The sequence below is a fragment of the Cervus canadensis genome, chromosome 5 (genome assembly GCF_019320065.1).
Source record: "Cervus canadensis isolate Bull #8, Minnesota chromosome 5, ASM1932006v1, whole genome shotgun sequence".
Classification (NCBI taxonomy): domain Eukaryota; kingdom Metazoa; phylum Chordata; class Mammalia; order Artiodactyla; family Cervidae; genus Cervus; species Cervus canadensis.
In genome coordinates, this window is record NC_057390.1 from 66,267,132 (window position 1) to 66,289,811 (window position 22,680).

The 22,680-nt window shown below is 52.7% G+C and overlaps 1 protein-coding gene across 1 annotated transcript in view; it reads left to right on the forward strand.

Moving 5' to 3' along the window:
• Window positions 1–22,086, forward strand: part of GALNT14 (polypeptide N-acetylgalactosaminyltransferase 14) — a 222,147-nt gene extending 200,061 nt beyond the window's left edge. Inside the window, exons 10-15 of the mRNA XM_043469013.1 lie at window positions 2,498–2,624; window positions 4,732–4,824; window positions 9,511–9,594; window positions 10,075–10,219; window positions 20,188–20,307; window positions 21,504–22,086. Of these exons, the coding sequence (XP_043324948.1) occupies window positions 2,498–2,624; window positions 4,732–4,824; window positions 9,511–9,594; window positions 10,075–10,219; window positions 20,188–20,307; window positions 21,504–21,662 (728 nt within the window). The 3' untranslated portion in view covers window positions 21,663–22,086. The remainder of the gene's footprint in view (window positions 1–2,497; window positions 2,625–4,731; window positions 4,825–9,510; window positions 9,595–10,074; window positions 10,220–20,187; window positions 20,308–21,503) is intronic.
• The last annotated feature ends 594 nt before the right edge of the window (window positions 22,087–22,680 follow it).

Below are 22,680 nucleotides of genomic sequence, written 5' to 3' on the forward strand. Positions count from 1 at the left end.
ATTCATTTTGCAAATGAGGGACATATGTCTCATTTGAATGCATGTAAGGAAGAGACCACAGAAACGTATGCATATTTTTGGAAGAATACTTGCACAAAATTCACAGGTTATATCCAGTAAGCAAGGCCTCCATCTCAATTTTTGAGGGGTGTGAGGGTTTTCCTTTCTGGGAGCTAGAGTGAACCCTGTTTTGAGATCCTGGAGAGGAGTTGATTGGAGTCCAGTAGATCTTAGCCATGGGGACTAAATTCACACACATACCATCACATTTCCCTGCACTGAGCCCTCCCGCCCCTCTGAGCATCACTACAAGATGGAGAGCTGGATGTTAGCCATCAGCTAAGCTCACTCATCATCTCCCACAAACACTAGGTTGGGGCCCACGATTCCACCAGTGCCCCAGCCAAACACCAGGTTATCATATATCATTGACTTTTGTGGGGAATCAAAATCTCCAGTGTTAGGTCCACAGATTTCAAGTGCCTCCTGTGGAAGAAGCAGGAAGCTGTAAACCGTCTCGGAAGTTGAAAGTGGGCACGGGGGGGTGATGTCATTGGCATCCATGTCTTAAAGAGACTGGCTTTAGAGGAGTGTTTTGTGTCACTGAGCTTTCCATCGCACTTAAGAGTTTTCACATTTACTCTCGAAGTTCCACTTCAATGATGCCAACAGCAATCCTGTGGTGTACTTTTATGATCTTCATTTGACAGGTGAAGAAGCCCAGCCTCAACTAGGTCAAGTAGGTTTCCCCAGCAACGGGGCTAGTGGATTTCTGCAGACTCAGAGCCGCTGACCCCAAAGCCAAGTTCTTCTAGTCTCTCCCCACCATATGTTCTTGCCATCATTTGGCAGCAATCTTGAGAAGTCCCTTCCTCACCCTAGTGTCCATGTTGCCCCCGCTCTGAGGGAAATCTGAGCAAGCTGGGAATGAGCTCTATCCTGTCGGGGAGAGCACCTGGGCAGGTTGAGATGGGTATCGAGGAAGCTTGGCCTGCAAATTTCCCAGGGACACAGGGCAGTAGACAGGAGGGGACAGGGAGAGGGTGAGAGAACAGGTGAGGATCAGGATGAAGAACTTGTGTCCAAGCACTTGCTTGCAGGGTTGAAAAGAAGGGAGAAAGACAGCAGGACATGGAAGGGACAGAGGCTGAGGGAGAGGACCCCATGGTAAGGAAACCCAGGAAGGTGGGGCCCAAGGTGCGGAGGGGTGGGGCACATCAGATGTGGTGGGCAGTAGTAGAATACCCACCTCTTTGGTCTCTGCTCGTGGACACCAGTCTGCTTCCAGAGGTTGTCGCCCACCAGCCTGGGTGTTTCCTGAAGCAAACTCCTCTTTCTTCAGCTTGACTATAGAAGCCCAGGCAGGCATTCCAGGTGCGAAACTGGCTCTTCCCATTGGTGGCATATCGAGCGGGATACAGGGGGGCAATTGCACTGGGAGCAGTCAGTAAAGGGGTGCACCATCTGTAGAAAAGTTAAAAGCAGTAATGAAATGCCCTCACAGCATTCAGCGGTTCCAAATGATGGCAGTGATGGCATCCTCCCCGCCCCTCACCCTGGTATAGCACCACTCTCTTCTCGGGCAGGACCACTGCTCCAAGCCTGTGGGAAGCAGCTTCGAGGGAGAAGAGCATCGGCCAGCATGGTCTCAGCCCACCCACCTCTCCTGACTCTACCTCATCCCACTCCCTGAGGTCCCTGCTACAGCAGCCAACTGGGGAAAATGGGTTTGTTTGCAAATCCCTACCCAGGCGAGCACCCCAGCAACAGCTTTGAGGCTTCCAGCACTTTCTATGGTTGTTCGCAGCTCTTGGCTATGGCTCAGACTTCCTTCTCTGAGCTGTGATTCAGATGCCCTTGCAGGAGATAGAATGGACTCTCAGCATTGACACCTTGTCCAGGCGCCTCCTGGGAACTGGTCTTATCTGTCCCATCCTGGCCAGGTGGCTTGCCAGCCTGTCAGAGTGGGAAATGCACTAACTCCATGACAACCCCTTCTATCTGGACCTTGACCAGCAGAAAATTCTCCCATAGTCTCTAATGGAAAAGTCTTTCTCCTTGGTCCTGGTTCTGACCTTCTAGGGTCATAGGAGCTAGTCTAATCCATCTTCCACCCGGAAACCTTCCATATGCTCAAAAGCAGGTCTCTCATATTCCCTGGGCTCCTCTGTTCCAGGCCAAAGCCTCACACAGAAGCCCCCACCCTGCTGGCCCCAGAGAGTGTTCCAAAGGCATAAGCACAGCCCTCCATATGTTCTGTGTCCGCCAGTTTCCTTGTTAAGGCAAACCACCCTCCCAGGTGTGAGTTGTTTAGCATTCTCGTTGTGGGCAGGGCAACCGAGGTAGCAGGCCCGTGGAGTCTGGCTGTGGAGTCGGTGCCCTAGGCAGGCTGCTGGCCGCCCTCCCCTCGCCTTGGGACCTGGGATTCCCTGGCGCCTGGTGTCTCAGGGCTCAGTCTAGGAGGCAGAGCAGTGATGGGGGCCTCGCTGTCTTGCAGAAATCTCCTTCAGGGTATGGATGTGTGGGGGCAGCCTGGAGATCGTTCCCTGCAGCCGAGTGGGCCATGTCTTCCGGAAGAAGCACCCGTATATTTTCCCAGATGGCAACGCCAACACGTATATAAAGTAAGCATGTGTTGTGGGGGTTCGGGTTCCCCGGGGGTGGCGGTGGACACGGGCTTTTCTGGTGATGGGCTGTGGCTGTCCTGGGTTCTCTGGTAGGTTCGGCTGCCTGAGTGTCGTGAATGGACAGGGGCTGCGTGTTATGCTTGCTGGGCCACAGCCTGGGCAAGAGAGGTCAGGCCTGCCCATCCAGGTCCAGGCTGGAGGCCTTGAGGTCGTTTTCCACCCTTGACTTCTCCCAGGCTTGGCAAGGCCCTGCCTGTGGCCTTGGGGCCTTTGAGTCACTAGGCAGCACCCTCCCGCAGGGCTCAGGGCTCTGGGTATTTTGTGTTGTTTGGGGCAGGGGGAGGGCAGCCATTTTTGCTGCTGAGTTCTAGAAGATCCCCTGCAGGGATCTGCAGGGATCACCTTCAGGCTGGGTCACCAGGGGAAAGGCCCTTGGGGAAGATTCGGGAATGGAGGCACAAGTAGATACAGCCTAGGTGACTGCTCCAGGGCCTCGTGGGTGCACAGAAACGGCCAGGCTGCCGTAGGCCCTGGGTTCCCTTCCTGGGGCTCGTCACTTCCTGCCCAGGGACAGGACAGAGATCAGGAGATCTCAGTGACCCAGCGATGCCCACTTGCTTATTCTTGCTCCCTCCATACACCTGTCTCCTTTTCATGATTTCTTCTCCTTCAACCTTTTTCCTCTCCTTTAAAAAGAATTCTGTACCTCCTTTTCTCCTTCTGCTCATCTTTTCCTCCAGCTTCTTCTCCCCTTCTGTCTAATCCTCTTGTCACTTGACAACTTCACTCCCCATTTATTCCTCCTTTGCCTTTTTTTTGCCCTCTCATTTGGTCCATTTTGGGGAGGGAGGAACAGAGCACCTCTTTGAGTGTTTTTCTTCCCCTGCAGTGTTTTCTTCTGGGTTCTCTCATCCTTGGTTACTCACACGTGTGGACAGGTGTGGGTGTGGACAGGTGTAGGGGAGCTGTAGGCTTGACCAGTGAGGAAGCTGATCTCATGCTGGGCAGGGTAGGGTCATGAGAACCCCCTTAGCAGGGACTGGAACAAAGGCAGGGCTGCCTGGGCTCGGGGTCTTGACAGGGAAAGGTGAGCTGGGATGCCTGGTGCAGGAAAGTCAAGGGGCTATGATGTGGAGCGGGGGCCAGCTGGGGAGTGGGGGGCAGAGCCGTGGGCTCTAGAAAGCTCCTTGCATTTGGGACTGGGCCCTGCATGCCACCAATGGAGTTAAGGGGGAACGGGGCAGTGTGGTCTTGGCAGCGTCCAGTGTGCTATGATTGGGCCAATGGAGGGAGCCGGCAAGGAGCTGTCTTCAGTGCACCAAGAGCTGACTGCATGTGCAAAACTCCTTCAGGTCCACGGGCTTGAAGGGCAGGCCATGCCCTCTTGGTGACACCCCCGAGTCCATGTACTCAGGCCTTGGGAGGTGCTGCTTAGGCTTCTGATTTTTCTCCCGTGTCTTCTCTTCCTGGTACCCTGGTGTCCCAGACAGCTGAGTGACAACATCCTCCACGTCTGTCTCTTTTTCTGTGACCTTTGGGGTCAGACTCACAGCAGATAGCTAATTTTTTTTAAAAAAACTTCAGAATCCTGGCAAACATTTGACCAAGATGGCTTGGTTACTTCATTCTTTATACCTGCGCCAAGCTAATCACATGGCCTGTGCAAATCTCATGCGTGACTGGCTTCCCCCTTGGAGAGCCACGCCCTTTGCTGATGGGGAGAGTTCTAGAACAGGAGCCCATGGATGGCCAGAGATGAGATGATCAACACTCTCCCCTCTTGTACTGGCACCAAAGGGACACACCAGATTCTCTTGGCTTTTTTCTCTTTTTCTGAGAGCCATGGGAAGTTCAATTTCTGGTATAATTTCTCTGGTCTGTGCCTTTTGGGAAGAGAGTATGTCGTGACTACTAAAATCCTGTGTCTTGGGGGAGAGGCCCCTTTGGAGATTGGTGGGCTCAGCACCCTGGGGAGAATAAAGTTACTGAACCGTGGTGGCCCCCGTGCGGGCGACACTGCCCACTTATCACATGTGTGTATTTTAGCTGGGTACATCCCCAGTCCTCTCAGACAGCCCATCCGTGACACCCCTTGTCTTTCCAGGAACACCAAGCGGACAGCTGAAGTGTGGATGGATGAGTACAAGCAGTACTATTATGCTTCCCGGCCATTCGCCCTGGAGAGGCCCTTTGGCAAGTGAGTGTCTCCCCTGGTTGGTTTGTGCAGACAGCCCAGAGCCACAGCTCACCGGCCACCAGGGCCGGGGCCGGGGCTGGGCCTGTTCTGCCTTCCTGTGCCTTCTTGCTCCTGCCTAGTCCTGGGTACAGGGCCCCGGCCCACGCCTGTGGGAGACCCTGGCAGCCTGGACCATCCACTCAGTGGATAGAGCCATGCCCTGTGCAGTGGACTGGTGTTTCCAGCTTTTTACAGAAAGGTGGCATGCTGGGCTAAGCAGTGCTGCTCCCTCTAGATTAGAGTTCCCTCCTCCTCCTCCTCAGCTGCTGAAGCCTAAATCCTCCTCTTTTTATGAAGAACAGTACTGTGTAGACCTCCTCTAGAGCAGGGCTCCAGCTTCATGGGGGTAGAAGAGCACAGGGAGAGGAGTTAAGGGCCAGATGCCATTTCATGAGATGCCTCATTAGTCCTCTGCAAACTGAGAAATGGGTATAATTACCCCTGTTTTACAGATAAGAAGCCTGAGGCTTCTACATCTTCAGGTACTTGCCATGGATCACACCATTATAGGAGGAGAAGCTCAAATCACACCTGTCTGATCCCCAAACTTTGTGATGTTGCATTCCCTGACTCAGGGCTGGTTTGAGTAGAGAAAAATGCAACTTGATTGATGTCATATTCATCTTTTTTGAGAGGGGGCAACTGGTGGCTTTTGTCATCTGATGTCCCTCAGTCGCACTAAGGCTGTGGAGCAGATGGCATGTTTGCGGCCTACACTCCATCGATCGAGCCCGTCACTCCCAGGTGGATTAAATCACGAGCCTGCCAAAGTGTTTGCATTTCTGAAACTGAAAACCCACGCTGGTCTCCGCTTCTCCTCAGAGCCTCCCACAGTGTTTATTCTGAGTCCTCAGCTAACTTCCGGTTCATTGGCCATGTCTGTCCACCCCTCCTTTCTTCACTGCCTTCCTTTCTCCAGCTTGGGTTTGACTTTCTTGCGTAAGCAGAGTGCTTAAAAGATGTTGTCCTTGAATCTCTTGCCATGTTGGGCATCTACCCGCCCTCCCAGGCCTCCCTCTTGACCTTGGGTGAACCTGACTTTGTGCCTTTTCCTCCCTGTGGGCAGGCTGCTGAACCGCTCTGGGAGTATCAGCTGGTGCTGCTAAGCCTCTGTGGCCATCCGGCTCAGGGAGGCCCTCAGTGGGCCTCTTAATCCTGCCCCCTTGCCTGGCCGGCATTTTCCTTCAATCTTCATTTGTACCTTTTCCATTTTCTCCAGCTGCGGAGTCCGCCCTGCTTTCACTCACAGCACATGACACCTCTGTTTTATAGATGAAATAGACAGCACCAGCTTCCTGAGCCCGACCACCCTGTACCTGCACTATCCCCCTGTCTCTTTTATCTGGAAGGATAAGGGGTGCCTCCCGCTGTGGCAGGCCAGCCCTCTACCTGTTCCCCAGATGCGCTCTACTCTCCTGCATTCATTCATAAATCAGCACTGATCGGGTTCCCACTGCCTGGATTCATCTCCGCCTGCCTCTCAGCTTCTCAAACTTTAATGTGCACACAGATCTCCGGGGGATCTTGTTACAGTGTGGATGTTGGTTCAGTAGGTGTGCATTTCTACGAGCCCCAGGTGGTGCTGGTGGTGCTGGTCTGAGGACCTCAACTCAAGGAGCAGAATTCCAGGGTGATGGTTTCCAGACTCTCTGCACGTCTCAGTCACCTGAGGAGCTTCAAAAACTGCTGCTGCCTCTATTCCAGCCCCAGAGAGTGGATTAAGTCTGGGCTGTGTCCTGGGCTGTAGAATTTGTAAAAGATGCCCTGCCCCCCCAACTAGGTGACTCTAACCTGCAGACAGTGTGGGAGCCCCTGTTCCAGGGGACTTGGCCTGCCCTGTGCCTTCACGCTCCCTGATCACCCAACTCTCTTCTCTATTGCATGGTTCCCCTTAGTATTTAAATTTATTCTGTATCTTACATATGTTTTAAAAAATAAAAAAGAGAAGGAAAGAAAACAAACTATAAGAACTCTCCCTCAAGCCAACGTTGCTCATCACCTACAACCTCTCTTCTGTTCCTTCAGAGCCAAGCTTCATGAAAGAGCTGCCTACATCGCTGTTTGTGGCTCCCCATTTCCCTTCTTCTGACTGTGAGCTGAGGCCATGGCCTCCATCCCCTACAATCACTCCCACCTGGCCCACCCATGGCCCCCTAGGGCCCTTACCTTCCTCGATTACTCTATTGATATGAGTCTTCTCCCACCCAAACCCCTTTAGGCACCCCTCTGATCTCGGTTTCTAGAACTGAAGTCTTGGCTCTCATCCGGAGATGCAAGCTGCACCCTCTCTGCCCACTCTGCAGGCTTAGGTTCCTCTGCCCACCCTTGTATGTTGGTCTTCCCAGAGGACCTGTCATAAACCCTTGTCTTACATCAGCCACCTCTGTGCTGCCGATAAGCACGTTTCCATCCTTTCCTGCACCACCTCGCCTCTGAACTCAAGTCCTTAGAGAGGGAAATGACAACCCAACCAACCATTTATTCTTGCCTAAAAGAATCCCATGGACAGAGGAGCCTGGTGGGCTACAGTCTATGAGGTTGCAGAGTTGGGCACAACTGAATGATTAAACACATCTTGCACCTCTCCTGAGCTCCAGTCCTTATGTCCGAATAGCAGCTGGACATCTCTGCCTGGATGCCTCCCAGGCTCCTCTGACTCAACAAATTCTAACTGAACTCTTCCTGTTTGCTCCTAAACTTGTTCCTTTCCACCATATTCCCCACCTTAGCTCTTCCATGCATCCTGTTGTCAAACCAGAAATCTTGAGTGTCAACCTTGATTTCTCCCTCCCCATCCTCCCACACCTAAACTATCACCAAGTCCCAGAGGTCCTGCCTCACTCATACACTGATCATCTGGATTCTTGCAAATACTGAACATTTAGGCTTTTTCAAGTGATGTCATTCCTGTCCTCATGTTGCTTAGCGTCTGGTGAGGAGATGCAGTAAATGCTGTATAAGAAGTTCCAGTATGATGAGGGTGCCCAGTCCAGTCTTTGGGGTGGAAGGAGGCGAGGCTTGAGAAAGCAGGGCTGGTTCTGTGTGGTTGCCCAGGAAGAACAGGGCGTATGTGGAAATCAGGTGTACTGGTGGAAAAGGAGAGAGAATGAAACCTGTCCCTCTCTCCCATCCCACCCTACTCCCCTGCCAGAAAGCATGGTCGGCACCAGGTTTTGACCTGGTGCCTAACTGCTCTTCCAGCTTTGGGCACCAAACTCATTTACCTTCAGTTGCTATTGTTGTTCAGTTGCTCAGTCGTGTCCAGCTCTTTGAGACCCCACGGACTATAGCACACCCAGATTCCCTGTCCTTCATTATCTCCCAGAGTTCACTCAAACTCATGTCTGTTGAGTTGGTGATACCATCCAACCATCTCATCCTGTCGTCCCCTTCTCCTCCTGCCCTCAATCTTTCCCAGCACCAGGGTCTTTTCTGTGAGTCATTTCTTTGCATCAGGTGGCCAAAGTATTAGAGCTTCAGCTTCAGCATCAGGCCTTCCAATGAATATTCAGGGCTGATTTCCTTTAGGATTGGCTGGTTTGATCTCCTTGTATTCTAAGGGACTCTCAAGAGTCTTTTTCAGCACTACAGTTCAAAAACATCAATTCTTTGGCACCATCAGTAGATGCTCTTAAAGGAATAATACTGCCACATTGTACTCTGTTTCAAACCCATCCATGGCAGCCCATTGCCCTGAAAATAAAGGCCAAGCTCCTCCTTGGTATTTCACAGGACCTTTTTGACTGCACGTTCACCTCTCCTCTGACTCACCTCCCCTCTCCCATGCCCCCCGCCCCAACACATTCTAACCTGCACCACTGCTACCGCCAATAGACCCCTTCCCTCTTCACATGCACTGATCTCTCTTTGCTGTTCCCTTGCCACTACCAGGGGCCCCCACTTTACCCTCTTTCTGGTTTGTCTAGACAATGTTCACTTTCCTTCCAGCTTCCACATCACCACCCGACCACCACCAACCCAACAAGCAAGGGGCCACCCCTGAGATGCTCCCACAGCCCCTGCACACCTACCCCATATCCACCCTGGGCTGTGGGCACCTGGTTCTTTACCTGTCTCTCTTGCTTGAAAACTCACCATCAGGTCCCTCTTGGGCACAATGCCCAGCACATACTAGGTACTCGGTAAATATGTGATGGCCAAAGCCCAGAACCAGCTAAAGAAGAGAATTCTTTGAGGCTGGCTTGGCCAGAATTGGGGGTAGCGGGTGGGGGAAGTAAGGGTGGTATTTTAAGAGCAGAATCCGAAGAGGGATTTGTGAGGAAGTAGACCCAGAGCCCTGGCAGTGAATTATTAACAATACACCAAATGTTCTTGTAGCTTTGTTTTTAATGAAAAGTAAAAACACCCCCAAATTCTATTTCCAAGTAAAAGCACAAATCTTTGGTGACATCACCGCTCCACTATGAGGTATTGCCAAGTGTTTCCATAGCTCTCTCTGGGGCTCTCAAAATCTCTCTGTTAATTTCTCCAGCACCCTCCAGAGAGCTGTGGGTGCAGAGAGTGGGCATGGGCTGCATGGGGCACCTCCCAGCCTGGAGGGTGGGTGCCCCTGGGCCCCTGTGGCTGGTACCTGCCTCCAACCAGCTGTGTTTTGTCTCCATGTCTCCCCGCCTCTTCCGCCCCCAGCATCGAGAGCAGACGGAACCTGAGGAAGAACCTGCAATGCCAGAGCTTCAAGTGGTACCTGGAGAATGTCTACCCAGAACTCAGGTATCTGCCCTGTGCTTTGAGCCTTTGCTGCCTTCAGAGAGATCCTCTGCTAACTTGGTTTGGAGAAGGGACTTCCCGTGGCCATCTCTATGAGGGTTTTTAACTAGATGGAGGTCTGAAAAGACCAGTTGGCTCCACTTATCCCAGAAACCTGAGAGAGAATTTTATTCATTGGTGGCATGAGGGATTGAGGTTGGCTTCTAGCAGTATTTCTCAGCTGCTGGGGTTTGAGCTCTGGAGTGTGACCTTAGGGCATGGACTCACTGATTCCAGGCTCCAGACTCCTGAGTCATTCCTTGCTGCCTCATTCCTAGTGGTACCTCTCACATCCTCAGGCCCTGAGTAGTACAAGTCATCGTAACACAGCCAGGGCGACGTGCCCCTGCCATTTTCCAGACACTGCCCGACCTCTCCGACAGCTGGTGTTACTGTTAATCCTAAGAACCGCGGATTCTCATCCCTCCTGTGGCCTTCCTCTAGGGTGCCCAAGGACTCTTCCATCCAGAAGGGCAGTATCCGACAGAGGCAGAAGTGCCTGGAGGCTCAGAAGCGGAAAGACCAGGAGATCTCCAACCTCAAGTTAAGCCCCTGTGTCAAGACCGAAGGCAAGGATGCCAAGTCCCAGGTAAGGTAACCTGGGACTACTTGAATGGCTGGGGATACTTGAACATATGAATGTGCTTGGCCTCTGCTTCCTGCTTTTGCATGAACCAGGTGTCTAGTTGTACCTGGAGCTCTACAGCAGAACACGAGAAGCACAATGCCCCTCACTCTGGGACTGGGTTCACTCCGCTAGGTTTCCAAATGCATGGACTTTCTCTTAAAGAGGCCTCCCCAGGCAACTTACCACCTCTAGGAATTAACCATTAAATTAGCAGGAGTTGAATGAGGATGCCCAAGCTGCTGGTGGTAAATGTGAGCTGGATCAGGCAGAGTGGGCAGCACGGCCACCTCAAAGGTATGAGATGCAAACTGAAAAGCCACTGCCTCCAGGATGAAATACCTGCTCTATGCGTCTCCCTGCTGATCTAACCCTGCCTTCCAGGCAGTCACATCAGCGGTGGTATGGCCTTCCCCGTCATCTACCATTCTGGTCTCTGGGCAGGTCCCTTGATCATCGCTCTTCTGCCCTCTGCAGGCCATGGCTCCACTTCTGCCTCTCCTGCTTCCCCCAGGTCCAGAGGGACCTCAGGCGCCCCTTCTCAGAAAGGTTTCCTTGTGCCTTAGCTGATTCATCAATACTCTGTGGGTCAGTGATCTGCCCTCTGAGGATCGAGCTCTTTTAAAAGTCACTGGCACATTCACAGCCTGTCTCAACCTCTGTAACACTTGGCCTGCTGGATGCATTAGAGCTTGTCCATCTCGTGACTTGCCTCCTGGCTCTGGGGACACTGCATGATCCCAATTGTCCTGCATTTCTGTTCTTTCCGCCGCTTGTTTTTACTGCCAGCTCCTCTCCCCAGCTCTCATACCCTTATGGTGAATATTCACCAAGGTTCTCAATTCACTGTTCTTTTCTCTGTGAGTGGTTTCTTGGAAATTTTATTCATGCTTTCAGCTTTAGTAACCTCCTCTGTTTTATTGATTCACAAATTCAGTGCCTTCACCCATCCGTGAATTCACTCATTCATTCATTCACTCAACAAACATGTACATTCTCTGCTGACTGTGGAGATGCACAGATGAAAGGCCACATTGCGGGCATCGGTGGCCCCTCAAGGTATCTAATGCAGAAAGGAACAAGTCAGCAGCCACTGCGATCTAGTTTCTGCCCTGGAGAGAGTTTGGTCCATGATGCTGTAGAACTGCAGAGCGAGGGTGTCCAACCTCTGCATGAGGGTTAGGAAGTCTTCCCAGAGGACCTGAGCAGGAGTGGTGTCCTCAGAGATGAGTAGAAACACGGGGGTCAGGAAGGGGAGAAAGGGCAGGCGGGGAAGTCCAGCGTGTACCACGCCCTGGGCCTGGGAGGCAGGATGCCTTTCAAGACATAGTCAGAGGGGTGGAATGTGAGGGAGCTGTGAAGGTGAGGCCAGAGAATAAGGAAGAAACACCTCACAGCCTCTTTTCCCAGCTGAAGAGGTTGAGTTTTATCCTCAGGAGTAGGAGCTGTGCAAGCCCAGGAGATGGATGGAGGCTGAAGGGTTTACGCTTAGCTGACCCTCCTGGACTCTCCCTCTCAAACACTGGGCGATCGAGTCAGTCCATGGCCATGACAAACCCCTCTGAAACTCAAGCCAACAGGTGGCTCCAAGCACCTATCAGGCTCCCCAGCCATTGCACCATCCCGCTAATTCTCTCTGAGTGGTCACCTTTCCCAGGCTCTGAGTTTCCAGTCCTGTCCATCATCTCCCGTGGCTCCTGTTTCTCCCACATCCCCTATTCCTGCAAGACCCAGCCCTCCTCCCCTCAGAATAGCTGTTCTTGGCCCAGGTATTCACTTCTTCATGCCCGATCAGCAGCCCTCAGGCACTATTTACAGTTGGGGCTGGGTCACTCTGTGATGGCAACCATCCTGTGTGCTGTAGGCTGTCTAGCGGCTCCCCTGGTCCCTGCGCCTTGGATGTCAGTAGCATCCCCCCCACACACCAGTCATGCCAATCAAAGCTGTCCCCAGGCTTTACCAAAGGCCCCTGGGGGACAAGACCACTCTGCTTGGGAACCGCCGTGTTAGATTATGGCCACTGCCTCAAGTAACATGTGGTCACCAGACCATAGTTCCCCATCTCCATGCAGCCTTCAGTGGCTCCCCAGTGTCTGCCACAAAAACCCACAGCCTCTGCCTGGCACTTGAGGTGTCACACCCCCAGCCTCCAGATTGCTGAGATTTTTCCAAAAATCATCTCTGCTCCAGCAGGACACAGGAGGGGGCTGCCTGAGTCAGACAGGAAAGGGGGACGGAGACAGAGGTGTCAACTCTGCTTGAAGTGTGGCAGCATGGCTGAGAATGACAGCACTTGTCAGTGGCACTTTATAAAATGTGTGAGGGATAATGCACATCGCTCTCTTCTGATTCTGTGTGTGGGCCCTGCACGTGGGGGATTGCAAACAGCCAGAATGTCATTGTCCCCCTTCCCCTGGAACAGAAGTTTGCTTTGTCCGTTTGTAGCAGAGTAGGGGTTCTTCTGGCACTTACTGTCTTTGGTCGCATAAGAAGTGGCAGTGGGTAGCCACAGGCTCTCTGGGTCTCAGGAGGGAGCCCCCCCACCCCTATAACCTGGCCAAAGAAGATGCTGCCAGGCCTTCATTTGACTGGAAGGGAAGGGTCCCTCTTCTGGCTGACGTTCCGGTGGAGGGAGGAAGGGGAGAGGAAAGAGCTGTCACTGTTGGAAACTATGGCTTATCACGGAAACCGTCTTCAAGTGAGCAAAGAGTTCTTTTCTAGAACATCTTGCCAAGCTGTCACTCCTCTCTGCCTTGGAGAGAACAGTTGGGTGTGTGTGGCAGCAGTTCGAATTTGGAATATGGAAAGAACACATGAGTGAGGAAGATATTCAGTTTTCATCAACAGATGACACCTACTAAGTGTGCAAGGTGGCCTGGGCACCAGGCTGCGTGCTGGGGTACAGGGTGGGACTAAGCCGGGTTAGACACAGCTCTCCTAGCGGGGCCCACAGCCAACAGCAGGCCTGGGGTGCCTGTCCAAGTATTCTGAAGGTGTTGAACCCATGAAGAGAAATCCACATAGTTATTTCAGCCAGACTGGTCCCCCAAGTGTGTGCCTGGGGGTGCATGTGTGTGTTTCTGGGTGTATGCGTGTTCAAGCCCGTGTGTGCATGGAGTGTACACCCTTGTGGGATTGACTTAGGTTACCTTTCTCTTCCTTTCAGTGTCTGCTCTTCCTTCCTGCATAAACCACCTGACCTGTCTTCCTGTTTCCCGACCCCTCCTGCTAATGCACTCACCCTCCTTTCCTCCTCTCCCTTCCCACATCTCTGGCTTCTCCTACCCCTTGGCCATTCAGAGATGTCGTGTTGCCCCTCAGACCCTGGACTCTCTCACCTTCTCTCCTGCCCCCACCTCTCTGTCTCTGAGAGGCCATGTCAAGAACGTGACATAAAAACCCAATTAAGTAGATATTATCCTTACTTTATGGATCATGAGACTGAGGTCTGGAGAGATGACCCTAGGTCAGATGCTAGGAAGTGAGGAAGGCAGGATTTGAAAATCTGGCCTCCACACTGTGTGTGATGTTGCTGCTGCCACGGCTCAAGTCATAACTGGTTCCAAGGCCCTTTTATTCCATTGAATCTCAGGAGAAGATGTCCGTCTCTGAGGCCCCTCCTCCAGGTTGTAAATATTAAAACTAGAGATCAGCTCCTCCTTGACAGGAGATAGCTTGCATGAGGTTCTTCCTCTTGGCTAGTTTCCAGTGGCAGCCCCTATGAGAAGGAAACCAAGGTCACACCCCACGTCAGGGACCTGGGAGGGGGCAGACCTGATGTTGATGGGAGCTGAGCAGGAATGTGAATGGAGGCCCACTGTCCGCAGACTCCACACCAGCTCAGGGGACACACACGGCTCTGCCTTCCAGCCTGGGCTGCCCCCTTTTCTTCCCGCCTCACCTCTGTCCCCACTGTGAACTCCCAGCCTGCATCTCACCATGTGGTCACTCCCCTCCAAACAGTCCCCTTAGGGCCTGGGTGTGGGTACTAGGGGCTCAGTCTATCCTCTGGAATGGACCCAGGGAGAGAGATCCATGCAGGTCCTGAATTGGGCTCGGGTCATTTGGGTGGTGGGTCCTGGGGTCCTTGACTTGTGAGCAGAGCATGGGGGTCTGGGGCCTTGAACTCTGCTTCCAGCTGGTCACTCACTCCCCAGGTGGCATGTCCCTGGGCACATGGGTGTCCACGATGTTGAGAGGAGACCGTGGCTATTCTCTGGCTCTAACACTGGCTTACCACACTCCTCTACCCCCAACCCCATCCACCTCTCACCCTGCCTTACCTTCCTTTGCTTATTTGTCAACCTTGGGAACAAAATAGCTAACCCGACTGTGTATTCAAGATGGTGGCAGCCTGGTACCTTGGGTAGAAAGTGAGAGAAATACACCATCAGTTTGTAAATATGTGAAGCCCCCAGGAGCCTCCTGGGTAATCAATTTCCTGTCAATTTTATTGGATTCCCTAGAAAAATATTTGTGAAGGATGGAAAGAAGACAGATGTACCAATCTAACCATATCCCAATTTAAAGAAATGGGAAAAAACATAAAACTTTTCAATGTGTCCTCCTACCTGGAAGCCCAGCAGTCCAGGCTACTGGCTTGTGAAGGATTCAAGCAGGCAGCTGGGTGGCCTGGAGATGAAGATCAAAGCCCTTCCCCCCAAACCCACACTTGCATTGGTACCTCTCCATGAGTTTACACATGGGACAGGCTGCCAGCAGTCACTTCCCGACCTGACACCATCCTTCCTCCCCAGCTATCTCAGCACACCCTTGGGCGTGGCCCCTGTACCACTGCCTCTCAAATGTGTCTCCTGGGAGGTAAAGCAAAGGCAGTTTTCCAAAGGGAGACCTCCAGGGCCATCTCTCCTGTTGGCATCCTGCACCATCGCAACCAACAGGCAGTAACTGAGCTCTTGGTCCTTGGCCAGCACCGTCTGGACATGTCTGCACATTATCACCCTCCATGGAAGCGGCTGCTGTTACCTTCATTTCACAGACGAGGAGACTAAGGCACAGAGTTAAGTAACTCATCCAGGTTTGGGGGTTCATAAACAGGCGAGCCAGGATTCCTGCCCTGGCAGTCACTCCAGGGCCCAACACAGAATGTACTGGGTGTATTCTCACAGCATGGGAGGAAAGGACAGGATGGACTGGAAATGAAGCCTCCAGAGTGAGTCTAGTGAAGATGCCAACTAAAGGAGCGGGCATGTGCCAGAGCCTCCCGTGGTCAGAGGGCCCCAACCTGGGCGTGGCTGAGCTCTGTCCTTGAGGGCGGTGAATCTCCCCCACCCAGCACGGCCGATCAGTGCATCCGGGGGATCCCACAGCTATACAGGTGCACCAAGAGGTCAGCTAAACTGAATGTTCACTTGAATCCACCCGTTCATGCCCAACATCTTGTCTGAAGTGGGCTTCCAGGGCATGTTTGATGGACCAGTGTGATGCCCAGTGTGGCCTAAGGTTCAAGGCCAACCCATGGCCCTGGGTGTGCTAGGTTCGGATCCCATCTCACCGAGGGGACCCCACGTTCACAGTCAACCCTGGGCTCTGCTCCTGGCATTACCCAGAGCACCCATTGACCTCAGTCCCCCTCCCATCAAATCGTATCTACCTCCCAGAGTGGCTGTGAGGGTCACGTAGACAATGAAAGTGGACGATCTAGGACAGGAGCACCCCTCGGCATTGACTTAATTGTGGCTGCCTAATCACAGAACAGCCAGCAGGGCTGACTCCCATCCTCTGTTTCTTCCCTGTTGTTTATTCTTTGGAATTTTTGAAATGGAAACATACCACCAGCAGAAAATGAGGTGCACCTCAGCCTAAAGGAAAACACAGCCTCCTAACTTCTGTCAACTTGGGAATGTTCCTCTGTCTTCACCCAACCACTCCTCCTTCCCACGTGTCACGAAAACATTGTTCACAGAGACTCTGCTCCAGGGACCAGGCCCGTGGCTCGGTGTTCCACGTGCATCTTCTTATTTCACCTGCAGAACAATCACAAGAACCATGTCAGTACCCCCATTTCACAGATGGTGTAAACAAGGCTTAGACACATTGACCAAGGCTACCCAGGTCATATGAGAGTCATGCCAAAGCAGGGTTCAGACACGGGCCACCTGCCTCCAGAGACCAAGCTCTTAGACTAGGCTAGGGTTTCTCAACCACAGCACTATTGGCATTGGTATTAGACGATTCGTCATTGTAGGGACTGTCTGTGCATTGTAGAATGTTTAACAGCATCCCTGTCCCCACCTACTAGCCAGTAATGTCCCCAACCTAGTCATAGTAGTCAAAAAATGCCTTCAGACACTGCGCAATGTTTCCTGGGTAGGTGGCTGGGGGCGAAAGCACCTGAGCTGAGAAATGCTACCCTAGACTTATTGCTTCTTACCTGCTAGAGGTGACTCTGGACCATTCTAGGGTCAAACCCTGGGCTGAGCCTCTGACTTAGCTTCCTGCCTGCTTCCTTCAGCACTTTGCTTCTTCAGGTATCTCCTCATGAGAACTTCTTTCCTCTCTGCTTCTCCATCCAATGCAGGATGGTGAGCCCAGCCTGGACACTGTGGCCAGATGGGCATTTATTAGAGGTCTGCTCCCCACTGACAGGCACTACCATCTTCACTCACACTGGCAGCTCCAGAGACTTCCTCTGAGCATGGAAGGCCTGCAGATGGTCCAGCTTGGACCATACCCTTCCCATTATCAGTCCCCATCTTTCAGGGCAGGAGCAAAGCGGTTCAAGGGCCAGGAGATGCCCTCCTCCTCAGTCCCTCATCATCTGTCCTGGAGCAGGGCAAGGTGGCCCACACTGCCTCCAGGATGGCCTCTGGGGCCTTCCCATGGATACAGCTGTCTGTGTGCACTGGGGTGGGGGCTGGGACTTCTCCAGTCTCCCAGATGGAGCTGTCAGTGCTTGGCGATCAAGGCCAGGCTGGCCTGAGCCACCAGTACTGCCTTCTCCAATTCATTTCTGACTCTGAGATTCATTTAATAAGCCCATTCATCACCGGCCATTCTGGGAAGCCAGACAGGCCACAGAATGGGAATCAGACATCCTCTCTTCACTTCCTGTCCTGCCTGCTCCTGTGTTGGGCTTCCCGTTAAGTTCTCTCCTCTCTCCTCTCGGCTGCGCTCCTCTGGGGAAATGCAAGACTGGATTATTCTGATTGCCAGTAAAGCACCAGCTAATGGAAAGTCTGTGTGGTGTGAGGGCTTCGATCCCTGTCTGACCTCCCTGGGGGGTGGTTGGCTCAGCCCCCAGCCCCCCAGTATATCATGTGCGTTCCTTCCCGAAAGGCATTTGTGGATGGGGGTTGTCTTGGGGCACAAGGACCACCTCTCCCCACCCTCCCACCTGCCATCCCCAGCATTTCTGGGTTTTGAAGCCCCTAAGATACTTAAAAAGAAATGCCAAAATGGGTTTCCAGAAATTGTGGTATATGTTAAGTTTTTGTGTTTAATCAGTTAACTTTTTTAACATAAAAAAACACAAAGCCGGTGTATTATAGTGATCATAAGATAATTACAGGGTTTATTTTTAAAACACTAATTCATGGTTCACTGCAAGCTGTGTGGTCAGGTAACAGGACAGAGCGACGAGCCTCGTCTTCTTTCCACATCGCTAACTGTGTGTTTAGCCTCATTGCCCGACAATGCGGAAGTCTAACACTGAGGCCAGTTGTACCGTGGGCCGAGGCAAATGGCCCCCGGGCAGCCCTGTCCACGAACACTGGCACTTCTCTCCCCGCTCCACTGGCCAAGGGGCTGTCTGGGCTCACACCCAGGACCTGTGTCCACTTTCTTCATTACTCTCCCCAAATGTTTTGGACCCTAGAACCCACTGCTGAACCTGATTCAGGACCCACGTGGATCTCTCTCCCTGGGTCCGTTGCAGAGGATGGACTGTGCCTTAGTACCCACACCCAGGCCCGAGGGGACCCCTTAGAGGGGAGTGACCGTGTGGGGAGGTGCAGGCTGTGAGTTCACGGTGGGGACAGAGGCAAGGTGGGAAGTAAAAGTGGGCAGCCCAGGCTGGGAGCCAGAGCCGCATAGGTTCCCTGGTCTGTTGTGGGGTCTGCGGAGAGGAGGCCTCCACTCATTTTCTCACTCGGTTCCCATCAATGTCAGGTCTCCCCCCTCCCCAGCCCCCGACATGGGGTGTGACCTTGGTTTCCCTTCTCAGAGGGGCCGCTGTTGGAAGCTGGCCAAGAGGAAGAATCTGCTGCCAGCTGTCTGCTGTCAAGGAGGAATTGATCTATAGTTTTAATATTTACAACCTGGAAGAGGGACTCTCAGAGACAGACATCTTCTCCAGAGATTAAGTTGAATAAAAGAGCCCTGGAACCAGACATGATTCCAGCAGCAGCAGCAACAGCAGAGATGTTGGGGAGAGTGGGTGCAGGGGCCACTTCCTGTAACTGACTTAGGGTGACCTCTCTGACTTTATCTTCCTCATCTATAAGAGGGGGATGATAACAGTACCTACCTGATTGGAGTCGCATGATTAAGTTAACGTGTGTAAAGCTCCCAGAACAGCACCTGGTACACAGTAAGTGCTCAAGAAATGTGAGCTGGTGTAGCTGTATCGTCGTGGTTCTGGTGTCACCTCTGTGCATGTGGGTGTTTTCCCCTTTCAGCTGACCCTGGAGGAAGGCAAATGGTACGCATAAGATGGTGATGTTCACTAGGCCAGAGGAGTATTATGCATTTCCTAATGTTTTTATTATAAAACAGCTTTGAATAGATACAGAACTCATTGGAGGAGTATGAAGAACCCCCATGGACCCATCCCAGGCTTCAGAGATTTTCAGTTCACAGCCAGTCTTTGTTCGTCTCTATGTCCATCCTACTCCCCAGGAATCCTTTCTGGTCTAGGTCTTTTCCTGGCACCGGTGGCCTGCTATGGCAACAGAGCATCAGCTGGACAGTGGGGGTGTCATGGAAGAGGAGGGGTACAGCGCTTACTGGGATCCACTCTGCAGCTCCCCTCGGGGCATCCAATTCGCAAATCTTCTGTATCCTGTGATGAAGGCAAAGGGCAGATTCTATCCCTGGTTTACAACCTGGGGATAAACCTCCTGAAGGTTCAAGTTTGACAGCTTTTGTGCCAGTATTCCTGCTCCTGATCTAAGAGCTAGGCAGTGGCCCAGGCTGCTTCAGCTGTTGGTTGCTCTCTGGTCTGAGCACTTGGAGCTCATTTCTCATAGTGAGCCTCACTGAGTGCCCCTTTCCCTCTGCCACCAGATCTCTGCTTGTCCTTCCAGTTCCTCAGCTCCTCCAGCTGCAGGAGCCCCAGGGCCGAGTGCTGGCTTCTCCTGGAGCACCGGTGTGCATGCGCTTTCTTGGAACAGTTTCATTTCTTGTGACTTCCTTCTTTCCATCCTGCTCTTCTTCTACCCCTCCATCAGAACACCTCCCCGTTCACTTCATCCCTCTGTCTGCCTGTTGTCAGAGCTCTCATGTTCTCAGGGCACCAATGTGGATGTCTTTTCAAAGAAGAGATGTTCTAAAGACAACTGCCGGGGGTGGGGGGATCCCTGGTCATCTGCCAGGTGGCTGCTTTAAATGTCAAGTGTGGGGAAGAGACATGCATCGAAACAGAAAAACTGGAGGCCGTGACACTTAGCTGGGGTGTCGTTCAGTCTCCTGCCCAAGCCCAGAATTGTTCCTTGCCTCCCAGAGGTGACCTGCCTGCCCCAGGCTGGTCCCCTTCACTGGGGGCAAGGACTTCCATGGAGGTGTGACCTGAGCATCTCTGACTCTTGAGTGGCATCTTCCCAGGTGACCTGTTGACAGTGGGGTCCTTCTAGGACCCCTGCCCCAGTGCTTCACAACAAGCTGTGCTAATTGTCACATGTGGGCACAGTGGTGTCCCTCCAGGGTGGCTTCCAAGCACCCTGAGGTGACCCTGCCTGGCCTCTTCTCTCCAGATCTGGGCCTTCACCTACACCCAGCAGATCCTGCAGGAGGAGCTGTGCCTGTCAGTTATCACCTTGTTCCCTGGCGCCCCGGTGGTTCTTGTCCTTTGCAAGAATGGAGATAAAAGACAGGTAAGTGCTCAGTGCGTCCGCCCTGGGAGGTGGCCGCCTGTGTAGGTCTGAGTCTGTATGCAGGAAAGAGAGAGGCTAGAGAGGAGGGAGAGTTGATAAAGAAGACATCCTTCCGGCTAGGAGAGAGGAGCGGAACTCTGGTGCCATCCGTGATGCCCAGGCAGCCATCAGCTGCCATGTGAAAGCCTGTTGACCGCTTCGGACCCCTGCTTGCACGTGTGTCCTGTACTGCCCAGTCTTGCTCAGATGCCCACCGGGATCCCAGAGCATGCTGGGACAGAGGCTGCAGGGCCACTCGGATAAGCAAGACTCGAACCTCTGCCTTCGGGGGCCTTGCTTGGGCTCTTGCAGGACGTCCCACGAAGTTCATAGCACTCTGGATGCATGACATGCCTGGTTCCTGTGGGGGCAAAGTTGTTGGCTTCACCCAGTTTCCCACCACCTGGGTCTTGTTTGGTGGGAATGCCCATTTTTATGGCTCACCAGCTGTGTGACCCTTGGCAGGTTAGTGGACCTCTCTGAGCCTCAGTTTCCTCCTCTGTGCAATGAGGCTGGTGATGTACATCATACAGGGTCGCTGTTTAAAGCAGTCCACTGGGTCATCCATCCATGACACCTGGTCGGCGGTAGTTCCCCCGTACCTGTCCATCCCCTTCTTCCTTGTCGTGTGTGGTGAGGTGTGGGATGCAGCCATGCAAGACCCGCTCTCTGCTTGGTCCCTCGCGTGCTGAAGCTCTTTGGAGGAGCAGAGATTCAGGCCCAGGGAGCTGCCCTTCCACCCCTCCTGCTTCACCACCCGCCTCCCTCTCCTCGGCCACTCTCGCCTACTACTTCATGATAGTGTGGATACCGAGTGTGGATCATTTCTTTCGTTGCTTCTGTGACTAACTTGCTTCACATTTTCTGGCCCAGTGCTTGGAAAGTTATTGCCTTCTAATGAGTTTTCCTAGCAAACATATTGATTTTGCTTTTACTTTTTCTAATCCGATTTAAAAAAAAAGCCAGCAACAATACCTGGTAAGGCAATTAGTTGCAGCTTTCTTCCTCCTTGAGACCATGAAGTCAAGTCTCTGGGTGACCCTAGCCCTGTGGTGTCAACATTTCTGATTAACACTGGAACTCCTGATACTGTTGCTAGGACCCAGGGCCTTAGTCGGAGAATCCCGCTTAGTCCTCTCCCCTCTCCGTCTCTCCAGCAATGGACCAAGACTGGCTCCCGCATCGAGCACATGGCGTCCCACCTCTGCCTGGACACAGACATGTTTGGCGACGGCACTGAGACTAGCAGGGAAGTCGTCGTCAATCCATGTGAGTCCTCACTCATGAGCCAGCACTGGGACCTGGTGAGCTCTTGAGGAAGCACTCGGAACGAGCAGGGGCCATGGGGCGGCGCTTCCCTGGGTGAGACGCAGACTGGAAACCAGGCTGCATGTGGCCGTATGCTTAGCAGAAGCCCTGGATGGGGAGATGGACGCAGAGCTCCCAACCACCCCCAGGATGGGAGCGGTTGTCTCAGGGAGGACGTAGGAAAAGATGCAAGCCAGGAGGAACTCGGAGACAGAGCCCCGTGTTCTCAATGCCTTTACTCTCCAGTCCTGGCCGGGTGTGCCCCGGAGTGGTGTCTGGAGGCAGAGATCTGATGGAAAGTATTGATGTTTGTCCCCTGTCTTACAAAAGAGGCCAGAGAAGAACAGCCTTCCTTGTCACTAGGCCAGGACTCCAGTGAAAGATGAAGAGTGGAGGTTGTTTTCAAAACAAATAAAAGAACCTTAGAAGTTTTGTCTGTGTGTCTCTTACTTTGTTTTCACTTACGTTAGCTTGGAGCTAGGTTAAGCTCTCCTTCACCTTGGGGCGTGGGGCTGATGGGGACTCATGGATGAAGAGGAGGACAGGGAGATGGAAACCTGCACCACCGACAGGCTGTGCAACCTTGAGAAGAGATATAACTTCTCTGATCCTTCGTTTCCTATGACGTCAAGTAGGGGAGTTGCAGCATTTCCTCCCAGGGGAGGCATGGTCTCTCTCACCCAGGGATGCTGCATCTATTTAGGAACCCCAGGCTCTACCTGGGGAGACCCTGCTGCAGTGGATCCAGGGCAGGATCCAGGCTCTTCCCTGGCTGGAATCACTGCCCTAGGCATCTCTGTGGGCCCTTATGACTTTATAGTCTGTGGCCATTGGTTCAGGAGTTTCTTCTGCTAACAAATCCCCAGTGTGGTCTGGGAATTGGTTCTGTGGTTGTCCATTCTTAGTAACTAGGGTTTAAGAAAAGAACAGACCCATATTGTTTAAAAGTTCCCAGAATATGCCTGTACATTCTCAGCCAAGGTAAGTTCACTGCATGCCAATTAGTAACAGTCTTAGCTGTATATC